Source organism: Salvelinus namaycush, chromosome 10 (assembly GCF_016432855.1).
Source record: "Salvelinus namaycush isolate Seneca chromosome 10, SaNama_1.0, whole genome shotgun sequence".
NCBI lineage: Eukaryota > Metazoa > Chordata > Actinopteri > Salmoniformes > Salmonidae > Salvelinus > Salvelinus namaycush.
The window spans coordinates 16,358,854-16,384,495 of record NC_052316.1 but is presented as its reverse complement, the minus strand read 5'-3'; the positions used below and the strand labels follow the sequence as shown (position 1 = coordinate 16,384,495).

The 25,642-nt window shown below is 43.1% G+C and overlaps 1 protein-coding gene across 1 annotated transcript in view; it reads right to left on the bottom strand.

Annotated features, from left to right (window-relative positions):
* Positions 1–22,978, bottom strand: part of LOC120054456 (potassium/sodium hyperpolarization-activated cyclic nucleotide-gated channel 2-like) — a 69,845-nt gene extending 46,867 nt beyond the window's left edge. The window contains exons 1-3 of the mRNA XM_039001871.1: positions 22,260–22,978; positions 16,159–16,582; positions 13,339–13,500 (exon numbers count right to left, since the gene is read on the bottom strand). Of these exons, the coding sequence (XP_038857799.1) occupies positions 13,339–13,500; positions 16,159–16,582; positions 22,260–22,978 (1,305 nt within the window). The remainder of the gene's footprint in view (positions 1–13,338; positions 13,501–16,158; positions 16,583–22,259) is intronic.
* Positions 22,979–25,642: the final 2,664 nt, after the last annotated feature.

Sequence of the window (25,642 nt, the reverse complement as noted above, 5' to 3'; positions counted from 1 at the left end):
GAGGTCTGTAATTTTTATCATAGGTACACTTCAACTGTGAGAGACGGAATCTAAAACAAAATTCCAGAAAATCACATTGTATGATTTTTAAGTAATTCATTTGTATTTTATTGCATGACATAAGTATTTGATCACCTACCAACCAGTAAGAATTACAGCTTTCACAGACCTGTTAGTTTTTCTTTAAGAAGCCCTCCTGTTCTCCACTCATTATCTGTATTAACTGCACCTGTTCGAACTCGTTACCTGTATAAAAGACACCTGTCCACACACTCAATCAAACAGACTCCAACCTTTCCACAATGGCCAAGACCAGAGAGCTGTGTAAGGACATCAGGGATAAAATTGTAGACCTGCACAAGGCTGGGATGGGCTACAGGACAATAGGCACGCAGCTTGGTGAGAAGGCAACAACTGTTGGCGCAATTATTAGAAAATGGAAGAAGTTCAAGATGATGGTCAATCACCCTCGGTCTGGGGCTCCATGCAAGATCTCACCTCGTGGGGTATCAATGATCATGAGGAAGATGAGGGATCAGCCCAGAACTACACGGCAGGACCTGGTCAATGACCTGAAGAGAGCTGGGACCACAGTCTCAAAGAAAACCATTAGTAACACACTACGACGTCATGGATTATCCCAGCGCACGCAAGGTCCCCCTGCTCAAGCCAGCGCATGTCCACGCCCGTCTGAAGTTTCATGTCATGTGTCATGTGGTCATGTGGTCTGATGAGACAAAAATAGAGCTTTTTGGTCTAAACTCCACTCGCCGTGTTTGGAGGAAGAAGAAGGATGAGTACAACCCCAAGAACACCATCCCAACCGTGAAGCATGGAGGTGGAAACATCATTCTTTGGGGATGCTTTTCTGCAAAGGGGAAAGGACGACTGCACCGTATTGAGGGGAGGATGGATGGGGCCATGTATCGCGAGATCTTGGCCAACAACCTCCTTCCCTCAGTAAGAGCATTGAAGATGGGTCGTGGCTGGGTCTTCCAGCATGACAACGACCCGAAACACACAGCCAGGGCAACTAAGGAGTGGCTCCGTAAGAAGCATCTCAAGGTCCTGGAGTGGCCTAGCCAGTCTCCAGACCTGAACCCAATAGAAAATCTTTGGAGGGAGCTGAAAGTCCGTATTGCCCAGCGACAGCCCCGAAACCTGAAGGATCTGGAGAAGGTCTGTATGGAGGAGTGGGCCAAAATCCCTGCTGCAGTGTGTGCAAACCTGGTCAAGAACTACAGGAAACGTATGATCTCTGTAATTGCAAACAAAGGTTTCTGTACCAAATATTAAGTTCTGCTTTTCTGATGTATCAAATACTTATGTCATGCAATAAAATACAAATGAATTACTTAAAAATCATACAATGTGATTTTCTGGATTTTTGTTTTAGATTCCGTCTCTCACAGTTGAAGTGTACCTATGATAAAAATTACAGACCACTACATGCTTTGTAAGTAGGAAAACCTGCAAAATTGGCAGTGTATCAAATACTTGTTCTCCCCACTGTATATGAACCTTTATTTAACTAGGCAAGTCAGTTAAGAACAAATTCTTATTTACAATGACGGCCTACCCCGACCAAACCTGGATGACGCTGGGCCAATTGTGCGCCGCCCTATGGGACACACACGGCTGGATGTGATACAGTCTGGATATGTATACTCCCTACCACCAGGCCTGTTTGACTGACATGTGCAGGTAGCTACAATAACTCTGTCAGAACCAGAAAAACTGTCCAACATGGATGAAAAAAGCCAGTGTCGGAGGAACACATTCAGATAAAGACATGCCTATCAGAAATGTGACAAGGAGATGTAGTGAGCTGCTCGGCCTGCTTGCAGTAGCTTATCTGAATTTACAATGTTCACCCAGGCTTTTATACTAACGTCTCTATGTTGCCTCACTGCACCCCGAGTTTGAGGAACTGAGCACAGCACACACACACACACACACACACACACACACACACACACACACACAGACAGCACCTGTGATCTAAAGACCCAATCCCCAGTGCAGATGACTGAACATCCTCCACAGTACTGACACATCCATTTTCTCGGTCTCGGTAGAACAATACCATATTTTACCCACCACACTGTGTGTGTGTGTGTGTGTGTGTGTGTGTGTGTGTGTGTGTGTGTGTGTGTGTGTCGCACCGCACCATTACTGCTTCCATACCGACAGGGAGTTGACAGAAATGCTAATCTATTAGAACATGCATCCATCCTACAGGTACGGGAGCTCAGAAGTGTGATCAAATGATGAAACATAGTCCCCAATCCCCGCAGCAATAACGTCAACAGACAGCCTGGTGTTTAGACAGGAGCAGGTGAATCATCTCTGTTCTGTACACCGATATGATATAGGCATACACTTGCCACTAAAAATAACCCATCACAATGACAATGGGTGACATGTGGACCCAGCTCATAAGGTATTGGCTCTGAGGGATAGTGTGGAATACACACGACAGCTCCATTGAAGCAGGCTACAACCCAACATTCTCTGCCAAGGAGAAGGAGCAAATGCTAGAGAAAATCAAATCCCCCAGTCTAGTGTACAACCGTCACTTAGGATCAAACTCTACACCTTTCACTACATGATGCACGCCACTGAGCTCTGTTTGTTATTCACAATTCAGCAGCAATACAGAGGATAATCTCCCCCATTCATTTCATTAGTCATTCCCCAGCTAAAGGAACAGGGGCAAAGCCTAATTGTACATAATCCATTTACAGAGAGGAGCACTCATGCAGTATGGGTTGTGCATGATCTATGATGGCATAATCAGAGATGAAAGCAGATTTGTTCCAAGATCCTGGAGGGAGGTAAGATGTGGAAGGAGAAGGGAGGAGGGGTTGTGGTGTGTGTGTGTGTGTGTGTGTGTGTGTGTGTGTGTGTGTGTGTGTGTGTGTGTGTGTGTGTGTGTGTCCGTCCATGTGTACGTGTGTCTGTGGGCTTTTTGTCACTATTGCTCCCTCACTTCTGCGCTGTGCCTCGGAGCTTACGTTTAACCTCTGAGTGGCCTGCCTTCATAGATGGATAACAGTGAGAGCTGAGTAAAAGGCTCTTTCTTCAGCTACATTTACCATGTCAGATGCCTAAACTGGCACAGACATCTTTACCATCCCTAAGGGCCATGGGTAGGCATGATAGGAGGGTTGAGATGCTGAGCCACTCTAATGGATTCAGTAATTTAATAAATGGAGGATATCCTTATTAGCCATTGAAACAAGGGTATTTCCTGTGGCTCTGTGTGTGTGTGTGTGTGTGTGTGTGTGTGTGTGTGTGTGTGAGTGTATACAGTGCCTTCAGAAAGTATTCACACCACTTGACTTTTTCTACATTTGGTTGTGTTACAAAGTGGGATTATAATGGATTTCATTGTCATTTTTGGCCAACGATCTACACAATATTGTCACGATCGTCTTTAGGTGAAAGAGTGGACCAAGGCGCAGCGTGATATAAATACATCTTCTTTAATAGAATGAAGACGAAACAAATACTTATACAAAAATAACAAAACAACAAACGTGAAGCTATAAAAACTAAGTGCTAACATGCAACATAGACAATTACCCACGAAATACCCAATGAATATGGCTGCCTAAATATGACTCTCAATCAGAGACAATGAACAACAGCTGCCTCTAATTGAGAACCAATCTAGGCAGCCATAGACATACAAACACCTATACTAGACACTGCCCCCATGAACATACAAAACCCCCTAGACAATACAAAAATGCATACATCCCCCATGTCACACCCTGACCTAACTAAAATAATAAAGAAAACAAAGATAACTAAGGCCAGGGCGTGACAAATATACTATGTAATGTCAAAGTGGAATAACAATCCTAACATTTATAAAAAAGAATTGTGTCAAATAAAACACTAATATATCTTGATTCGATAAGTATTCAATCTGAGACAATATATGTTAGAATCACATTTGGCAGTGATTACAGATGTGAGGCTTCTGAGTAAGTTTCTAAGAAATTTGCACCCCTGGATTGTACAATATTTGCCCTTTTTTTTATTCCTTTTTTTTTTTACTCTGTCAAGTTGGTTGTTGATCATTGCTAGACAGCCATTTTTAAGTCTTGCCATCGATTTTCAAGCCGATTTAAGACAACTGTACGTAACTAGGTCACTCAGTCTTGTCTTGGTAAGCAACTCCAATTTAGATTTGGCCTTTTGTTTTAGGTTTAACTGTTCTTAGCTCCATTCCGTTTCATTTTATCCTAAAAAATATCCCTATTCCTTGCCGATGACAAGCATATCCATAACATGATGCAGCCACCACCATGCTTGAAAATAGGAAGAGTGGTACTCAGTGATGTGTTGTGTTGGTTTGGCCCAAACGTAACGCTTTGTATTCAGGACAAAAAGTTTACTTCTTTGCCACATTTTTTGCAATGTATTGCCTTGTAAACAGCATGCATGCTTTGGAATATTTGTATTCTGTAACAGGCTTCCTTCTTTTCACTCTGTCATTTAGGTTCGTATTTTGGGGTAACTACAATGTTGTTGATCCATCCTCAGTTCTCATATCACAACCATCAAACTCTTAACTGTTTTAAAATCACCATTGTCTTGATTGTGAAATCCCTGAGCGGTTTCCTTTCTCTCCGGCAACGTAGTTAGGAAGGATGCCTGTATCTTTATAGAGACTGGGTGTATGTGTAACTCTGTGTTGTTGTTTGTGTCGCACTGCTTTGCTTTATCTTGGCCAGGTCGCAGTTGTAAATGAGAACTTATTCTCAACTAGTTTACCTGGTTAAATAAATGTGAAATATATTGGTTGCTTTGGATAAAAGTTTAATATATTACATTATTACTTTAAGCACTATTTTTTAACACAGAATGAGTCCATGCAACTTTTGTGATATGTTAAGTACATTTTAACTCCTGAATTTATTTAGGCTTGCCATAACAAAGGGGTTGAATACTTATTGACTCAAGACATTTCAGCTTTTCATTTTTTATTAATTTCGAAAATGTTTTACAAACAAAATTCCCCTTTGATATTAGAGGGTATTGTGTGTAGATCGGTGACACAAATTCTCAATTTAATACATTTTAAATTCAGGCTGTAACACAACAAAATGTGGAAAAAGTAAAGGGGTGTGAATACTTCTGAAGGCTCTGTACATGTGTGTGTGTCTGTAAGTGTGTGTATGTATAGGTGTTTTTTAAATAAAATTAAAAAAAATATATATATATATTGCACCTTTATTTAACCGGGTAGGCCAGTTGAGAACAAGTTCTTATTTACAACTGCGACCTGGCCAAGATAAAGCAAAGCAGTGCGACAAAAACAACAACACAGAGTTACACATGGAGTAAACAAACGTACAGTCAATAACAATAGAAATAGTACAGTGTGTGCAAATGTAGTAAGATTAGGGAGGTAAGTCAATAAATAGGCCATAGAGGCAAAATAATTACAATTTAGAATTAAACACTGGAGTGACAGATGTGCAGATGATGAAGTGCAAGTAGAGCTACTGGGGTGCAAAAGAGCAACAACAAAAAATAAAAATATGGGGATGAGGTTGTTGGGTGTGCTATTTACAGATGGGCTGTGTACAGGTACAGTGATCGGTAAGCTGCTCTGACAGCTGATGCTTAAAGTTAGAGAGGGAGATATAAGTCTCATCTTAGTAATTGTATTTTCCCTGGCTGCCCTGCATCTTCTAGCTGGATGAACCCTGGCATGAGATCCGGATTACTCTACCTCAGGTCTAAGATCATAAAAAACAGATGGATAGTGAGATGATCCAGGGCTTTATTATAATTCCATTGATCTAAGAGCCAAACTGGATAAGGTACATGAGATGAAAGCACCTGGCCCTGACTTGGGCTTCATAACAGAGGGGACATTTTGATTTAATTTGATCAGCCGGCTATAAACTTAAATCCTGGCTTATAGCAGAACAGTCTATATCTAATAACAATTAGGTGGGTGCTTGTATTTGTCCTATTTCAGACATGTACCAACTGTGTATCATACTCATGTGTGAATAGGAAATCCCAACTCCCCAAGACACCCAATGGCAACCCTGGAGCAATTAGGGTTAATTGCCTTGCTCGACCTAGTTGGCTCAGGGATTCAAACTAGCGACCTTTCGGTTACTGGCCCAACACTCTAACTGCTAAGCTACCTGCCGCGCCGTATCAGTGGTCAGATCAGGGAGGGTCAGGTATATTAACATGTTGACTGGCTGTTTGATGGAGGAAACTCCTGGTAATTCTCTCCCACAGGGCCTTAAGAGAGTTGGAGGAAAGCCTCTCCCACACCTGATGCTCTGGCTCAGTGAATTAGCCCAGTAGGGACCTGGAGAAGTGGCTTCCTGTGTGTGTTTGTGTGTGTGATACGGCTGGGCGGAATACAATATTTTACTATACTGAAGACCGGTATTGATGCAAGGACCGGTTTGTGTTTTTACTTCTACAACGGTATTTCACTGTTTGGTTTGTTAAATGTGATACGCCACTCTGCCGCGTGTAACGTCCGTTTGTATAGGTTACTTCGCTATACTTAATTTGTCTCTCTCCCTCTCTCACACAACAAGCCCCACCCTGCCACCTGTGACTCGAGGAGAGCAGTTGTTGTTTCTCCACCATGAGACCATTTGCCGTTCACTCTTCAGTGTTGAAAATTCCAGAAAATGATGTCATGGCTTTAGAAGCTTCTGATAGCCTAATTGACATAATTTGAGTCAATTGGAAGTGTACCTGTGGATGTATTTCAAGGCCTACCTTCAAACTCGGTGCCTCTTTGCTTGACATCATGGGAAAATCAAAAGAAAATCAGCCAAGACCAGAACGCCTGAAGGTACCTCGTTCATCTATACAAACAATAGTACGCAAGTATAAACACCATGGGACCATGCAGCCGCCATACCGCTCAGGAAGGAGATGCGTTCTGTCTCCTAGAGATTAACGTACTTTGGTGCGAAAAGTGCAAATCAATCCCAGAACAACAGCAAAGGACCTTGTGAAGATGCTGGAGGAAACAGGTACAAAGTATCTATATCCACAGTAAAACGAGTCCTATATCGACATAACCTGAAAGGCCGCTCACCAAGGAAGAAGCCACTGCTCCAAACCCGCCATAAAAAAGCCAGACTGGTTTGCAACTGCACATGGGGACAAAGATCATACTTTTTGGAGGAATGTCCTCTGGTCTGATGAAACAAAAATAGAACTATTTGCCATAATGACCATCCTTATGTTTGGAGGAAAAAGTGGGAGGCTTGCAAGCCGAAGAACACCATCCCAACCGTGAAGCACGGGGGTGGCAGCATCATGTTGTGGGGGTGCTTTGCTGCAGGAGGGACTGGTGCACTTCACAATATAGATAGGAAGGAAAATTGTGTGGATATATTGAAGTAACATCTCAAGACATCAGTGAGGAAGTTATAGCCTGGTCGCAAATGGGTCTTCCAAATGGACAATGACCCCAAGCATACTTCCAAAGTTGTGGCAAAATGGCTTAAGGACAACAAAGGCAAGGTATTGGAGTGGCCATCACAAAGCCCCGACCTCAATCCTATAGAACATTTGTGGGCAGAACTGAAAAAGCGTGTGTGAGCAAGGAGGCCTACAAACCTGACTCAGTTACACCAGCTCTGTCAGGAGGAATGGGCCAGAATTCACCCAAATTATTGTGGGAAGCTTGTGGAAGCTACCTGAAACGTTTGACCCAAGTTAAACAATTTAAAGGCAATGCTACCAAATACTAATTGAGTGTATGTAAACTTCTGACCCACTGAATGTGATGAAAGAAATAAAAGCTGAAATAAATCATTCTCTCTACTATTATTCTGACATTTCACATTCTTAAAATAAATTGGTGATCCTAACTGACCTATGACAGGGAATTTTTACTAGGATTAAATGTCAGGAATTGTGAAAACTGAGTTTAAATGTATTTGACTAAGGTATATGTAAACTTCCGAATTCAACTGTATGTGTTGCCACCCTAGGGTCATGGACTACTCAAAAAGCAAATGTAGAACTGTTATTATTCAAAAACATAAAATACAGTCAAATGTGAAAAGTATTGTGGCCATAACGTGTGTGTGTGTGTCTCTGTTCTCTGAGCAGCATGAACGATGCAGAGCAGGATGCAGTGAGTAGACAGGCAGCCACTCGAAGTGAACAAGTCTCGAGTGGCAGGGAGATGGATCATTTAACGCTGCGTCTCTCATTTGAAGCCATCCGCCTCCAGAGAAATGCTGACCTTGGTTGCTGGGAGATGCCAGCCAGCCTGCGCCTGCCTGCACCCGATCGCCCAGGACGACTGTTCTCAAGGAAATTGGCATGGAGTACACAGAGTAGGGGCCCAGCTACGAGGAACAGAACATCAACAGAACCAAGAGGCATGGGTTTGTGTGTATGTTTATGCACGCGGCGTACGCTCACAGTGTGTGTGAGTCTGTCTGTGTGTGTGTGTGTGTGTGTGTGTGTGTGTGTGTGTGTGTGTGTGTGTGTCATACACACAGCACTGCACCCTAGCTACCATCATCCCAAATCAAGGAGGGTGGTAGGGGAAGGGGGCCAAACACAATTACTGCACAGTAAGAGACACTGAGTCAACGTCTGCGCTAGCCATAATCCTGGGCCTGGTTCAGAGACAGTGATGTAGAGCTGGCAAGTAGTAGTGGAGCAGTCTACCCAGGCAGGCACAGTCCACCCAGGCCCAGGCCAGTTTGAGGCGAGACGTGGGAGAGATAGAGCCACCCTCCACCATCTCACTGCTCTCTACTATGGGGTAATGATGGCCATCTGGAACTAGAGACCTGGAACATACAGCTCTTTTAGTTTAAATCAAATTAAGTGCAGCGAAATGCATCGGTTTCTAGCTTCAACAGCGCAGTAATATCTAGCAATAAAAAAATAATACACACATAATCAAGAAAAATACAAAAATAAGTTATATAGTATAAGCCATGACTAGAATACAGTATATACAGTACCAGTTAAAATTTTAGACACACCTACTCATTCAAGGGTTTTTCTTTATTTTTACTGTTTTCTACATTGTAGAACAATAGTGAAGACATCAGAACTATGAAATAACACATATGGAATCATGTAGTAACCAAAAAAGGGTTAAACAAATCAAAATATATTTTATATTTGAGCCACCCTTTGCCTTGATGGCAGCTTTGCACACTCTTGGCATTCTCTCAACCAGCTTCACCTGGAATACTTTTCCAACAGTCTTGAAGGAGTTCCCACATAAGCTGAGCACTTGTTGGCTGATTTTCCTTCACTCTGCGGTCCAACTCATCCCAAACCATCAAAATTTGGTTGAGGTCGGGTGATTGTGGAGACCAGGTCATCTGATGCAGCACTCCATCACTATCCCTCTTGGTCACATAGCCCTTACACAGCCTGGAGGTGTGTTGGGCCATTGTCCTGTTAAAAAACAAATGATAGCCCCTCTAAGCGCAAATCAGATGGGATGGCGTATCACTGCAGAATGCTGTGGTAGCCATGCTGGTTAAGTGTGGCTTGAATTCTAAATGAATCACAGACAGTGTCACCAGCAAAGCACCGCCACACCTCTTCCTCCATGCTTCACGGTGGGAACCACACATGCAGAGATCAACCTTTCAGCTACTGGGACCACCCATAAGTAAGGATCGATTTCCACCGGTCTAATGACCATTGGTGGTGTTTCTTGGCCCAAGCAAGTCTCTTCTTCTTATTGGTGTCCTTTAGTAGTGGTTTCTTTGCAGCAATTTGACCATGAAGGCCTGATTCACACAGCCTCCTCTGTTGAGATGTGTCTGTTACTTTTATTTGGGCTGCAATTTCTGAGGCTGGTAACTCTAATGAACTTATCCTCTGCAGCAGAGGTAACTCTGGGTCTTACTTTTCTGTGGCGGTCCTCATGAGAGCCAGTTTCATCATAGTGCTTGATGGTTTTTGCGACTGCACTTGAAGAAACTTTCAAAGTTCTTGACATTTTATGGATTGACTGACCTTCATGTCTTAAAGTAATGATGTTCTTTGCTTATTTGAGCTTTTCTTGCCATAATATGAACTTGGTCTTTTACCAAATAGGGCTATCTTCTGTATACCACCCCTACCTTGTCACAACACAACTGATTGGCTCAAACGTATTAAGAAGGGAAGAAATTCCACAAATGAACTTTTAACAAGGCACACCTGTTAATTGAAATGCATTCCAGGTGACTACCTCATGAAGCTGGTTGAGAGAATGACAAGAGTGTGCAAAGCTGTCATCGAGGCAAAGTGTGGCTATTTGAAGAATCTCAAATATAAAATATATTTTGATTTGTTTAACACTTTTTTGGTTACTAAATTATTCCATATGTCTTATTTCATAGTGTTGATGTCTTCACTATTATTCTACAATGTAGAAAATAGTAAAAATAAAGAAAAACCCTTGAATAAGTAGGTGTGTCCAAACTTTTAACTGGTAGTGTACATATAGATTTGGTAAAATAGTATGTAAAAAATATTAAAGTGACCACCGAAAGGTTGCTGGATCGAATCCCCGAGCTGACAAGATAAAAATCTGACGTTCTGCCCCTGAGCAAGGCAGTTAACCCACTGTTCCCCGGGCACCGAAGGCGTGGATCTCGCATTAATTTGTACAACTGTCTAGGTATCCCCCTTTCCCTTTCCCAATGACTATGTACATAGGGCAGCAGTCTCTAAGATGCAGGGTAGAGTACTGGGTGGTAGCCGGCTAGAACAGTTACAAAGGTTCAGGGCAGGGTCCTGGGCGGAGGCCGGCTAGTGGTGACTGTTTAACAGTCTGATTGCCTGGAGATAGAAGCTGTTTCTCAGTCTGTCATTCCCAGCTTTTATGCACCTGTACTGTCCCCGCCTTCTACATGGTAGCGGGATGTACAGGCTGTGGCTCGGGTGCCTGAGGTCCTTGATGATCTTCTTGGCTTTCCTTTGACACTGGGTGCCATGGATGTCCTGGAGGGCAGTGTGTCCCCGGTGATGCGTTGGGTTGAACCAGCCCGACAGGATGCTCTCAATGGTGCATCTGTAGAAGTTTGTGAGGGTCTTAGGGGCCAAGCTGTTGCACCTTCTTCATCACACTGTGTGTGTGTATGTTCCCGCTGGCATCTAGCCCCCTCTGGCCTATACAACCCCTCCCATCTGGGAACAAAGTCTTTCTGAGGTCTGGGGCCATACTGAGTTAAAAAGGCATTTTTCAGCCCAACTCTCTGTCCAATAAATTGCAGTGATCCGATATGTTTAAGCATGTGTGTGTGTATGCCTGCATGCCTGTGTATTGATGAGCCCCCTGCCTCTCCTGTGCCCTCCTCTGGGGTTGAATAGAGTTCACCTGGAACGGAGGAGCTTTAGCAGACAGGTGGTGTGACTGACTGGGACTCCCGTACAGCTGAGAGAGTAGCTGGCAGCCCCAGAATCACCACCCCAGGTCTTCAGGACCTTTACTGCCATGCCATTACAACTAACTGTCATGCCATAAGCACTGTCATGCAATAAGCACTGTCATGCAATAAGCACTGTCATGCAATAAGCACTGTCATGCAATAAGCACTGTCATGCAATAAGCACTGTCATGCAATAAGCACTGTCATGCAATAAGCACTATCTAACAGCACAGGAGACACATTTATGTTCTACAAGCATAGAGTAACCTGCAACCTGTTGAGTTGCATTAACGATATTGCTGTGCTGTAACATAAAACACAAATGCTTCTGCACATTTTAATTCCAACTCCAAATAAGAAAGTATTGAGACATGTTCATGTGAAAACAAATAGTTCAGGCAGGAACTACAAGAACCAAGCAATGTGTTGAATCTCTGAGTCAGGTGCATCTATGTGGATCCTCAGTCATGCTAGGCATCAGCCTGTTCAAAACACATTTGTCTGTGAGCACTCAGCCAGAGATTTATGGCTTGTGAGGGCTGATGGATTGCTAGCACTATGATATTTGGAGAAAGAGAAGGAGAAGACAGGTGTGCTGCTGCAACGTGCCCCCTGCATGTTCAAGTCTTCTGTCTTTATTCTCTCTGTAGTGTTGTCAGCCTCCTCTCTCTACGAGGAGTCTGCAGGTGGACACAAGCAACGAATCATCTGTGAGTCCACAGACATCAGAGCAAAGAAAAGGAACGGAGTGCCGAGAGAGAATGACAGGGCCTTTTTATCTTCCTTTTTGACAGCGAGAGAGCGACGTGTGCTGAATGATTGGGGTCCGGGCCTGATACTAGAGAGAGCCTGTTGTGACACGTGAAAACAAACCTTCAACAAGCCTCTTGAGTACTACTATAATTGCTTGTTTACAGCAGGCCTGGGTGAGTGTGTCGTTCTTAGCAGGAGCTGGTTAGGAAACACCTGTTGGTCCTTGAATGTTTTTGTCTCAGTGAAGACAATATATTCACTCTAATACGGTCTGTGCCTCGGGATTCTTGCTTTTCCCAGCACTAATATTTTGGATGAGCGTCTACCTCAGACCTATTTTGAGGTAGGAAATACTCCTTCACGGCAGCACTTGAATGGTTGATTTTCCGGACCTAGATAAAGCTTACTCCTGGATATAAAGCATGCGCCGTGGAGAATCACCACTGAAAGTGTTTTTAGTCCAGGAATAGGCTTCATCTGTGTCCGCAGCCTTGCCTCAGGGCAATTCAGAAGATTTGGAATGTAAATCTGTTCCCCTCCATTTAGTACGAAACATTACACTACGTTAGGTTACATTACGAATGGAATAGCGGTTGTACAATATATATATATCATAAGAATTAAAGGACATATAGTATTATACGTGTTACCCGGTTGTACAACAGCATACCAATTAGATGAGGTAAGTTCATACCTCATGGGTGATGTATAGTATTATACGTTCTTCTCTGTGACCAAGTTGCTTGTTGCATGGTAACAACAAAGGAGAATTACAGGGAGAATTTGCATTGGTGGATAAATATCAACAAAGGTTAGGATAATTTATGTAAAAAGTCAGGGGAACTAAAACGACAAAGGTTAGGAAAATGTAAGTAAAAAAGTTAGATGAATTGGGTTAAGGTTAGAATATGGATTAGCTAAAATGCTACAGTTGTCCCTGACACGTCTAGAACACGCAACCTTTGGATTGCTAGATGGTCACGGTCCAACTTCACTCCTATCGTTTCTGTCTTAAGTAACCATACCAAATGTAACATATCAGACTTATTGGAAATGCAAATATTTACGTAAAATACCAAACGTCTGCCCAGTAGTCCAGTCTGGTGTCCAGGAATTGGCCCCTAGAGTACCGGATGGATCTGGACTCTAGTGTGTATTAAGCAGCACTTACCACCATCTTGTTGAGAGAGACCCAACAGTCTTGGGGGAAGTCCTGCAGCATGGGAACCAGGAACTGCAAACAACCATCCCAGTGACACAGCAGCAGCATCATACCAATCAGGTTGAAGATACGCATCACTGCACTGGCCAGGTCATAGGTCATATGGAATATCTGTCACGAGAGGGTCAGAGAGAGAGGAGTAAGTGGTGTGTTACACACCTCATTCATTCACCATTTCACATGGACTTAGCCTGTTAACATAGCCAATGAACACATGATTAAAAAAAATAGAAACAGATTCCATTATTTGCATTATCTGGTTACAACAGGATTTGGATTCATGATCGGATTAGTTATTGTAATTAAGTAAGTAAGTTAACCGGTGCCAATGACGCACAGTTGCTTTTCTGTACACAGAAGTTGAACTTAGTTTGCCTTGAGAAATGAAGTACATCAAATAACTTCAGTGATGACGGCACTCCTTTCCTGCACTCATCAGAGGCACTAAAAGCTTTGATGAGACAAATATGACCAAGAGAGATAAGTATGGAGTGTCAAAATTAGAGCTCCATCGAACATCGAAGTGTGAGCCAGGTGATTCAGTCACCTCACAAGACCTCACGCAAACCCATGGGTTTAAAGCTTGACCGGACACAAAATGAAAAGCAGCTCTGATAGACAACACAAGGTCGGAGTGCCTCCTTTCGCTGTTTGTAAAAGTGACTGTATTGGAATATCTGTGATGAAAAAGGCCAAACAAGCATCCTTCTGCATGACCTCTTTCTAGCTTTGTTTCAAAAGCCCTAAAATGAAAAACAAAATCCCTGTATTACTGAGTTTGGGTGGTATTGGGTTATTTTCACGGTGCCTGTACAGCTGTTTCTGTATCTGTTTATGGACAATTTACCTGCAGCGTACACACACACCTACATAAATGCAATGGCTTGTCGTACACCATTAAGGTCAGAGGGCTCAGATTGGTGCGTTTAGTGTATCGCGGTGCCCTCACAGGCAGTTGCTCGCCATCTCTCAACTCCCCTTCCATGCTTCTGCTATCAGACTCACTGCCCGCAAGCAACAGGAGGAGAAAACACTTGAAGGCCTTGCATTTTGATTAGGATCCAATCATGGGATAAAACAAAGTCTTCAGCTAACTAGCAGAACTATGACATGTAACATGTGTCACTGTCAGTTGGCTGGAAGGGCCAGGGCATATAGTGTAGATGTAACAAGAACCTTATGGCCTGCAGCCCATTACCCAAATAAAAACAGAGGACGGAGCATTACGCAATCCTCTCTAACACATTACACAACAGTTCCGCAGCCACTAATATGGAAATACTGTATCAATTCAATTCAAATGTAATTGTTTAATGATTCTGATTAAATCATAATGCTCTAGACAGGAATCAGAAATGAAAGCATGCTAAGTGAAAGTCCTCCTGAACCCACAACGTAATCCTAGAGTACATAGTGCACTGCTTCCTCGCCAGCCCAGCTCATGAAAAAGGTAACATCCACTCAGTCTGGACGTGACTGCAAATGGAAGAGGTTGATACAAGCTTCCTATTCCCGGAAAGCCTCAGTGTTTTTACTGCTGCATCCTGTCTAGCACCTAGAACACAAACTAACAAGCACGTACACACAAACAGCCCAATGCAGAGGGGATGACACTTAGGGAATACGTGGGTCTAGATAGGGTATCAGAGCAGTGCTCCAAACAGCTGTCAGCTACATGCAGTGGTAAAGAAGACTGTGTTCCCAGGATTTCCAGGTACATCTTGATGAGCACATTGCTCTCTAAGAAAATTAAGTCATTGTATGACAACAGAGGTGAAAAATATTGCAGTTAAGGTTCCTCCTTTATTCAGTGAGTTGTCTAACTGGCCCTCTCATGCTCCAGATGAGGTGAGCAGCTGCCCTGTGCAGAGCAGAGCTGAGCAGTGGGTGAGAGGCACTCGGTTACGTAAGGGGTTGATTCAATAATTAGGGGTTGTGTCTGGCTCAAATTACCACTCTGGAATCAAGAAAATAATTGTCCCATTAAGTAGAGTACAGAACACACACAAATAAGTCATCAGACTTGGGTCAGCTCAGAACCTCTTCTGGAATATCTTAGCTAGCACAGAAGGGGCATAAATGTATGTATGGCCATCCTCCTCTCTGTTTGGCCAGCACAGCTTTACACATCCAGTCACATCAGGGTAAAACAGGCCACTGTGACTGGCTGCACGCCACAGCCAAATGTTGCGATGATGAGGCTAACTGGCCAACACAGTCACTGAGAAAGCAAAGCTGTGAATCTCAGCATCCTGCTGATGTATACCACTACAGATACAGAGAGAAAACAGTGTTGAAGGCCTGTGATAGTGTGAGACTAGCCTATTATTGGAAGGACATTACTCTGAAGTAGGTTGGGCTGATGATGTTCATATCTGACTCTCTTCTGTACTTGCCCTAATTTGACAAACTAAAAGAGCTTATTCTTTCTACTGCTGCCTTAACATTGTATCATAGGGGTATTGCGGCCTACCCCCTCTTTCCATTGGTCGATGCAAGTACTTAACCCATAGTGTGTAGCCTCTCATTGTAAATTCTAGAAACACATTGCCAATCCCATCTCCTCCTGCCACTGGTCAAAGTTAGACTCTGCCGAGTCATCAACAACCTCCTCCTCCTCCACATTTACTGGATTAGTTGAACAGTGCAGAAAAGAACCTCCCCAGTTATCTTTCTTCTCCTCAAGACCAGTATGTAGGAGATCTAGTTTCAGGCATTTCTTTCACGCCTGCTATGTTAGGTCAAAGTAAGTTCTAGAGCCCAGTTTACCTCTTCCCATTGGTGGATGTAGCGGATGAGCCTGGACAGCCTGAGCAGCCTCAGCAGACTGAGGATCTTGGTAAAGCGTAGGATCCTCAGGGCTCTGGCCGTCTTATACAACTCAGAGTCGATCCCCTTCTCAACGATCAGGAAGATATAATCCACAGGGATGGAGGAGACAAAGTCCACCAAGAACCAGGTCTTTAGGTACGTCCTCTTGATCTTCCTGGGGTCCAGGATGATCTCGGTGTTGTCCTCAAATACAATGCCTGTGCGGAAGTTGAGGACCAGGTCCATGAGGAAGAAGGTGTCAGAGACCACGTTGAAGATGATCCAGGGCGCGGTGGTCTCGTCCTTGAAGAAGGTGATCCCCACGGGGATGATGATGAGGTTGCCCACCATGAACATCAGCATGGTGAAATCCCAGTAGAACCTAGAGGACAGGAGAAGGAGGTTAGGGGACTGAGAGACAGTTATGGTGGAAGAACTCGGGACACCTGAACTTCAACTCCTGTTCAATCGAGTACAGGCGAAACTAAATTAAAAACAAAGAATGCAATATAACATTTTATTAAATCGTTTGGGGAATGGCCTTGTCGCGAGGGAAGATCCTCAGAGACAGATTATGTGATGACAGGTAGCCCTATGCGGGACCAATTGACAGGTGCTATTACTTAGTAATAATAGTACAATAACAGTACAGTAAGTGACTAGGGTATGATGAGTACTAGTTCAAGTAGAAACTGTAGTATCACTGTTTTCATTATGAGCAAATGTTCTTCTTTGCTGTTTGCTGTGCATATCACATGCAAGTAGTTGGGAATGGCCAGGAACGTTGCAATACATTATCACTATACTGAGGAGCTGATAAGATACTGTATGTACTGCGATTCTCACGATTGCCACCATTCTCACGAATCACGATTCTACATTTATTGCGATTTGATGTTCGAAACATATTCTCACTATATGTCTGCTGCAGAGACAAGAGAGAGCATGAGAAAACGAGTTTTGATCAGTCCGGGAAATATAAGTGCTGAAAACAAATTGGCTCCCTATTTTAAAAATAGATGGAGAACAAGCTATGAAGGAAAAGTACTGGTGTTTGGGTGCAGGTACAGCCAACTAGTACAAGCTAATGCTACCTACAGTGGCAAAAATAAATAAACAATACTTGGAGACAAATATCAATATAGTATCATCCAAAAATAATATCACGATATGTAACTGTATGGATTTTTCCCTCTATCACTAAAAGTCGCTGATGTTGCTTTATCAATCTGACAAGTACCCTCTCCACTTACTGCAGCCTGATCTCTACTGTCCACATCTCACAACACCCTCTGTCAGATAGGGGCACACTGACAATAACACACACACGCACAGAGTCAAGCAAACATGTGCATGCAAGCTCACACACAAGGCTGGTGGCATAGCCTACTGTGAAACAGTTAACAATCAACAGTCATATCACTGCAACCTGTCAAAAATCAAGTCCATCCTCCTGCTCATGCTTGACAAGGTCATGTCAAGGACAGGAGGGGAGGCGATGGGGGAGAGGAAAATATGAGGGTACAGCTGGATGGTGAATTGATTCTAAATCCTTGCTACAAGGACAAAGGGTGGCATAGGTGAAACCAGAATAGTAGGCCTATCAGTATATTTGAATTATTGTGACTGCCAGGTTAAGATAGTTACACTACAAGTTTATGGAATTTTGCATATGGAATGTTACACTTGACAATAACATGTGTGAGGTAAGAGATTGATTACTATTGAAGAGCTGAACTGAAAATACATATTGAATTGTGCACCTAGTGTAATATCAGTGGCTGTCAATATTGCTGTCTAATCAACCCAAGGTAACGGGAGTCAATGCTTGGAAAGAGTGTAACTGATAGGTGGGACGCTGAGTCATGTCTTGATTGACTGATCCTGCCTGATCGGAAACGAACATCAATGACTCCACTGAGTGAGTGATGAGATCATCCTTCCAACGAGAAGTTGCTACAGTAGGCTACATAACAAAAATGCACTAAATGTTGCCGTGAAGTTTGCAAATTGCTCAAACTTACTGTATCGGAGAAGTTATTGGTTGTGAAATAGGCCTACTCTACAAAAATCGCTCTCTGTCTAAACGCACAGTATGTGACAGTATGCTGTCATGTTGACAGTTTTGACTGTCGGGCTGTTTTTCATGGTTCGGGCAAGGCCCCTTAGTTCCAGTGAAAGGAAATCTTAACGCTATAGCATACAATAACATTCTAGATGATTCTGTGCTTCCAACTTTGTGGCAACAGTTTGGGGAAGCCATTTGTGTCCTGTTTCAGCATGACAATTCCCCCATGCCCAAAGCGAGGTTCATACAGAAATGGTTTGTTGAGATCCGTGTGGAAGAACTTGACTGGCCTGCACAGAGCCCTGACCTCAATCCCGTCGAACACCTTTGGGATGAATTGGAAAGTCGATTGCGAGCCAGGCCTAATCGCCCAACATCAGTACCCGACCTCACTAATACTCTTGGGGCTGAATGGAAGCTTGTCCCCGCAGCAATATTCCAACATCTAGTGGAAAGCCTTCCCAGAAGAGTGGAGGCTGTTATAGCAGCAAATGCCGGACCGACTCCATATTAATGCCCATGATTTTGGAATGAGATGTTCGACGAGCAGGTTTCCATATACTTTTGGTCATGTAGCGTATCTCACCCTATGTGAACCTAACCTGCAAACTGAAGGCTACCTAACAAACATACATAACAGTACTACTTTACATTTGTGTTACTGAGTAATGGGTCAGTGTACGTCCCTGTGTGTTTCTCTAACAGATAAGGTCATGGTTAGGAAAGAGGGAGCAATGGGACGGGGTGCTGCTTAATAACACAATTCATCATTCACTTTAAAAACCACTCCAACCTTAACCCTAGAAGAGATGATGCCTTAACTCTTTCTTGACATCAAGACCTGGAATTGACTTAATAAAAAATTGTGGTGCCTCTTATAATTACACGTGCACGTAATGGCATTGATTATCAGTCGGCTTAAAATAGCTGTCACCATACGAGGGAGAGTCTGTCTTAGAGCGAAGCGTCTGATTTCGGGGCCTAAAAGCCTAAATGTTTATGGGAATCTATTGTAGAGCGATGTGTGGAAATGGGAGGAGAATAGTGAGGGATAGGGACGAAGCAGCTGCAGTGAGATAGCTCAAGAAATTGTTCCCAATTTTAATTACAGAGTATTAAATTAACACCGACACCTACCCATAACGAAATCCAAAAGATCAAACTAGATTGGTGCATTTAGTATTTTCAATATGACATCTAATATGAATATATTTGCATGGAATAATATCCTGTCAAGAGTCATGCATGCATGGTTCCATTCATGTAACATTCATATTTTATGAATAAGCAATGACAAAATAAATATGAAACATGTTTGACCAAGTTATGTGACAAAACAATATCAGATGTCTGTGTATGATAATGTAATCCAGGGATGGGCAACTGGCGGCCCACACACCCCCTTTTGAAGGCCCTCGGATCAATCCCCCTGCCCCCCAAAAAATATATACAGTACCAGTCAAAAGTTTGGACATACCTACTCAGTCAAGGGTTTTTCTTTATTTTTACTATTCTTGTAGAATAATAGTGAAGACATGAAATAGCACATACGGAATCATGTAGTAACCAAAAAAAGTGTTAAACAAATCAAGATATATTTTACATTTGAGATTCTTCCAATTAGCCACCATTTGCCTTGATGACAGCTTTGCACACTCTTGGCATTCTCTCAACGAGCTTCATGAGGTAGTCACCTGGAATGCATTTCAATTAACAGGTGTGCCTTGTTACAAGTTAATTTGTGGAATTTCTTTCCTTCTTAATGCGTTTTAGTAAACCAGTTGTGTTGTGACAAGGTAGGGGTGGTATACAGAAGATGTGGTATAGATCTTCTGGGTGGTATACAGAAGATGTGGTATAGATCTTCTGGGTGGTATACAGAATATGTGGTATAGATATTCTGGGTGGTATACAGAAGATGTGGTATAGATCTTCTGGGTGGTATACAGAAGATGTGGTATAGATCTTCTGGGTGGTATACAGAAGATTTGGTAAAAGACCAAGTCCATATTAGGTCAAGAACAGCTCAAATAAGCAACACCATCATTACTTTAAGACAGGTCTGGGCAAATCCCTCGAGGGCCTGATTGGCGTCAATGTTTTCCCTCAGCCACATCTAACACACCTGACTCCAATAATCACCTAATCATGATCAAATTGGTCAAATTGCTGCAAAGAAACCACTACTAAAGGACACCAAGTAATAATAATAAAATGCTTGGGCCAAGAAATATGAGCAATTGACATTAGACCAGTGGAAATCTATCCTTTGGTCTGATGAGTCCAAATTTGAGAGCAGAGTAGGTGAAAGGATGATCTCTGCATGTGTGATTCCCACCGTGAAGCATGGAGGAGATGTGATGGTGTGGGGGTGCTTTGGTGGTGACACTGTCAGTGATTTATTTAGAATTCAAGTCACACTTAACCAGCATGGCTACCACAGCATTCTACAGCGATACGCTATTCCATCTGGCTTGCGGTTAGTTGGATTATGATTTGTTTTTCAACACGACAATGAACCAACACACCTCCAGGCTGTGTAAGGGCTATTTGACCAAGACGGAGAGTGATGGAGTGCATCAGATGACCTGGTCTCCACAATCACCCAACCTCAACACAATTGAAATGGTTTGGGATGAGTTAGACCGCAGAGTGAAGGAAAAACAGCCAACAAGTGCTGAGCATATGTGGGAACTCCTTCAAGTGTGTTGAAAAAAGCATTCCAGGTGAAGCTGGTTGAGAGAATGCCAAGGGTGTGCAAAGCTGTCATCAAGGCAATGGGTGGCTTCTTTGAAGAATCTCAAATATATTTTGATTTGTTTAAAGCTTTTTTTGGTTGCTACATGATTCCATATGTGTTATTTCCTAGTGCTGATGTCTTCACTATTATTATACACTGTAGAAAATAGTAAAAATAAAGAAAAACCCTTGAATGAGTAGCGGTGTACAAACTTTTGACTGGTACACACACACACAAATACACACAAATATATATACATATTGTTTTTAAGAACTCAGTCAGGGTCTCAATTTACTGTTGCGATTTAGAGTAGTAGACTACACAAGGTGCAATTCAGAGATTTGGCTGTGCATCAGCAGTTTTTAGTCAGTCAGTCAATTAGCCCATGTCAGCTAAAAAAAACAAATATTGCTAAATTAATTTAGAAGCCAGCTATCTAAGCTTGTTATCATCTTCGAATTAATGGCGGCCCCCCATTGATTTTGTTAGTCTCACTCAGATATCATATTAAAAACAGCAAACATTTCTCATGAGCTCAGATTTTCTGTGGCCCCCACCCCCATCAAAGTTGCCCATCCCTGCTTGAAATATGACTATATTATTAGGGAATCTGAGAAAAACGCTTTATAATAGGCTACCATTAAGTGCTTAATAAAAAGCGCATGTAGCATTTCATAAAGGTGATAACCTGAGACACATTTGATCAACTGTGTGGGTGTTTTAGATTTATTTCATGCGTTATATGTTTGCCAAGTAACTTCACCAACAACAAGGCCTTTGTGGTCAGCTGTTATACGCACGCGTCCTCACTGTAAATTGCGAGACATAAATAGGCCTTTCCTTTAAAACTACTGAGGTTTCAGCAACGCAACTCTCATCCCTAAATGAAGTATTTTCCATGGAATAGGTCTTTAGACCCCAATAAATCAAAACTGCGCAACGATGAGAATGTGCAACATACCTTTTCAGCTTTTAGATTCGGTGTTGTTCTCCCAATATATGTTGCCTAATTTGACATTTAGTGGCAATGCATTACACATGAAAAGCAGCAGACCGCACTGACAGCAAACATCAAAATGGATGTCAACAAATCTTATAATTTAACAACATCTCATAAACTACTTCCAATGCTTAATGTCAAATTGGTTATGTTAATTTATATTTAAGTTACTTATTGGGTAAATTGTTTAGCCCATAGATCACATGACCAATTTGCGCCCACCTCAGAGTGGCACTTGACTCAACCCATACCTGAAATCGCTGTATGGATGAATAATCCAATTACCGGCCGATTGGACGCGCTCTTGTTCCTTTTCCACCGCTTTTTGGCTCCCAAACATACGCAGTGAAAATTTATTAACTCCAGGCTGAAGCATGGAACTAAATTGGCGCTGCATATAAGTCCGATTGTCCTGCGGTTCCCCATCATCTGGCACAATCTGGTGTCCATCCTCAGATTTAAAAAATGGGAGAGAATTCCTGTTCTGTTGGTTCTGCACAGAGGACGATGCTTTTCTATTAGGGGCACTTGAGAAGGAAACTCTGGAGTCCTTTTTCTCATTGCCAGTAGTTGTGGCCCCGGCCACCTCGGGCCCTTGCCCCTGTGCTAAGGACCCGGCTGAGGTGATCGAACCGTCCATGCTGGCGACTCTGGAATTACATCTAGTTGGCCTTTTCCCGTTGTCCGCTGCAACTATTCCACCTGTCTGTTTCTCCTGCCTAGAGACAATGGAGGACAGGCTCCCTGAAATGTTGGGGTCCCTTCTGCAATCTCCGTTGTTGTTGCATATCACACCGGTAGTGCCTTCACCTGTCCAACAAGTAGCCAACCCGGTTACCGCTGATCCTGTGGCTGAGTCCCCTCCAGCCCTATAGTACGAGCCGCCACGGGCAGCAGCATCTCCCTGGCACAATAGAGCACAGGTTGTGGCGCCTGTAGGAGCACAAGGTGCGGACTCTTCGCCTTGCATGAACCACAGCTCATTGTTGGAGTTCTTGCGCGCTGTTGACGATGCTCCCCCTCCTGGCGTAAATTGCTTCATCTTCAAACTTAGACCGTTCCTATCGCCTCCGCCACCTACGGAGCCGGTTCCGCACAATAGAGGCTGCTGGAATTTGGACTCATCTTCTCCATCCTCAGCCTCGTCCATGACAGCGCGCGGTAAATAGAGTGCGCGCCTTTGGGAACCTTTGCGTGGCTGGGCGGCGACGAGTTCAAAGCAGCCCCAGCCTATTGTATCCAATGGAAACCACTTTAGGATACAGGACCAGTGGCAGTTGCTATGGCTGCAATCTGGCTATTCGTTTCATGTCACAGTGAAACGGAGAGCCCGTCCTATTACCTATAACCTCAGAGCCCTCCTCTCCTCCTTACGAATGACATCCAAGGGAAGGTTCCAATGTGAGATGACAGCATGGTGAACCAAAGAAAGAGTGATGAAAAAAAAAGTCATACAAGTGTGAAATATTTTATATCTGTTTTGAATATTGTATTTTCAATACAAATAGTTTGTGAAACATTCAAATGCAATAGTAGCCTTGAAAGGTCAATCGATCAGCACATTGGCAAATTTACTCCATTTTATGCACAGCATGTATGTGTAATCACGAAATAATACTGTTGGATTACTTCACCTGAGAAATGGAATATGTGCCAATATAGGCTACAATATCCACCAGTCCAGAAGTCGATTTATTCAATACACATTGATAGGCTACGTCAACCATGCCACCTAGAATCACAATGGTTCCTCCATTGATGATTAAATGGCACCCTCTGGTGTCAAATCTTCTCAGAATGATTTGGATGTGTAGGCCTACTGATGTAATATTGTACAGTGAGTCTATATCGGTTTGGACAATGAAATGACTTTTATTCCACTCATTTAATAGTCTCCCTAGGACCTAAGCAGACAAATTGCCTCCCACAACGTAAGCAATGTTCCAGTATAGTCGTAACCAAAAGTTGAGAATGACAAATATTAATTTTCACAAAGTTAGCTGCCTCAGTGTCTTTAGATATTGTCAGATGCTACTATGGCATACTGAAGTATAATTACAATCATTTCATAAGTGTCAAAGGCTTTTATTGACAATTACATGAAGTTGATGCAAAAAGTAAATATTGCAGTGTTGACCCTTCTTTTTCAAGACCTCTGCAATCTGCCCTGGCATGCTGTCAATTACCTTCTGGGCCACATCCTGACTGATGGCAGCCCATTCTTGCATAATCAATGCTTGGAGTTTGTCAGAATTTGTGGGGTTTTGTTTGTCCACCTGCCTCTTGAAGATTGTTCTCAATGGGATTAAGGTCTAGGGAGTTTCCTGGCCATGGACCCAAAATATCGATGTTTTGTTCCCCGAGCCACTTAGTTATCACTTTTGCCTTATGGCAAGGTGCTCCATCATGCTGGAAAAGGCATTGTTCGTCACCAAACTGTTCCTGGATGGTTGGGAGAAGTTGCTCTCGGAGGATGTGTTGGTACCATTCTTCATTCATGGCTGTGTTCTTAGGCAAATTGTGAGTGAGCCCACTCCCTTGGCTGAGAAGCAACCCCACACATGGTCTCAGGATGCTTTACTGTTGGCATGGCACAGGACTGACGGTAGCGCTCACCTTGTCTTCTCCGGACAAGCTTTTTTCCGGATGCCCCAAACAATCGGAAAGGGGATTCATCAGAAAAAATGACTTTACCCCAGTCCAATCCCTGCACCTTTTGCAGAATATCAGTCTGTCCCGGATGTTTTTCCTGGCGAGAAGTGGCTTCTTTGCTGCCCTTCTTGACACCAGGCCATCCTCGCTGCCCTTCTTGACACCAGGCCATCCTCAAAGTCTTTGCCTCACTGTGCGTGCAGATGCACTCACACCTGCCTGCTGCCATTCCTGAGCAAGCTCTGTACTGGTAGTGCCCCGATCCCGCAGCTGAATCAACTTTAGGAGGTCCTGGCGCTTGCTGGACTTTCTTAGGCGCCCTGAAGACTTCTTCACAACAATTGAACCACTCTTCTTGATGCTCCGATAAATGGTTGATTTAGGTGCAATCTTACTGGCAGCAATATCCTTGCCTGTGAGGCCTTTTTGTGCAAAGCAATGATGACGGCACGTGTTTCCTTGCAGGTAACCATGGTTGACCGAGGAAGAACAATGATTCCAAGCACCACCCTCCCTTTGAAGCGTCCAGTCTGTTATTCGAACTCAATCAGCATGACAGAGTGATCTCCAGCCTTGTCCTCGTCAACTCACACCTGTGTTAACGAGAGAATCACTGACATGTCAGCTGGTCCTGCAGAAATGTTTTTTGGGGATTCAGTTCATTTGCATGGCAAAGAGGGACTTAGTAATTAATTGCAATTCATCTGATCACTCTTCATAACATTCTGGAGTATATGCAAATTGCCATCATACAAACTGAGGCAGCACTTGGTGAAAATTAATATTTGTCATTCTCAAAACTTTTGGCCACGACTGTATGTAATGGTTGTCATAGGTCTGGAATTTCCATGACTACTCCTTTACCATTAGGTAACTCCTTCTGTATGCATGCCAGCTTCAAGTCATGCCATTTACCAGAGGACCAACACCTTTGCTCTACAAACCCATCGCCAACGACTATCCAGGGCACTGAAACAGTAAC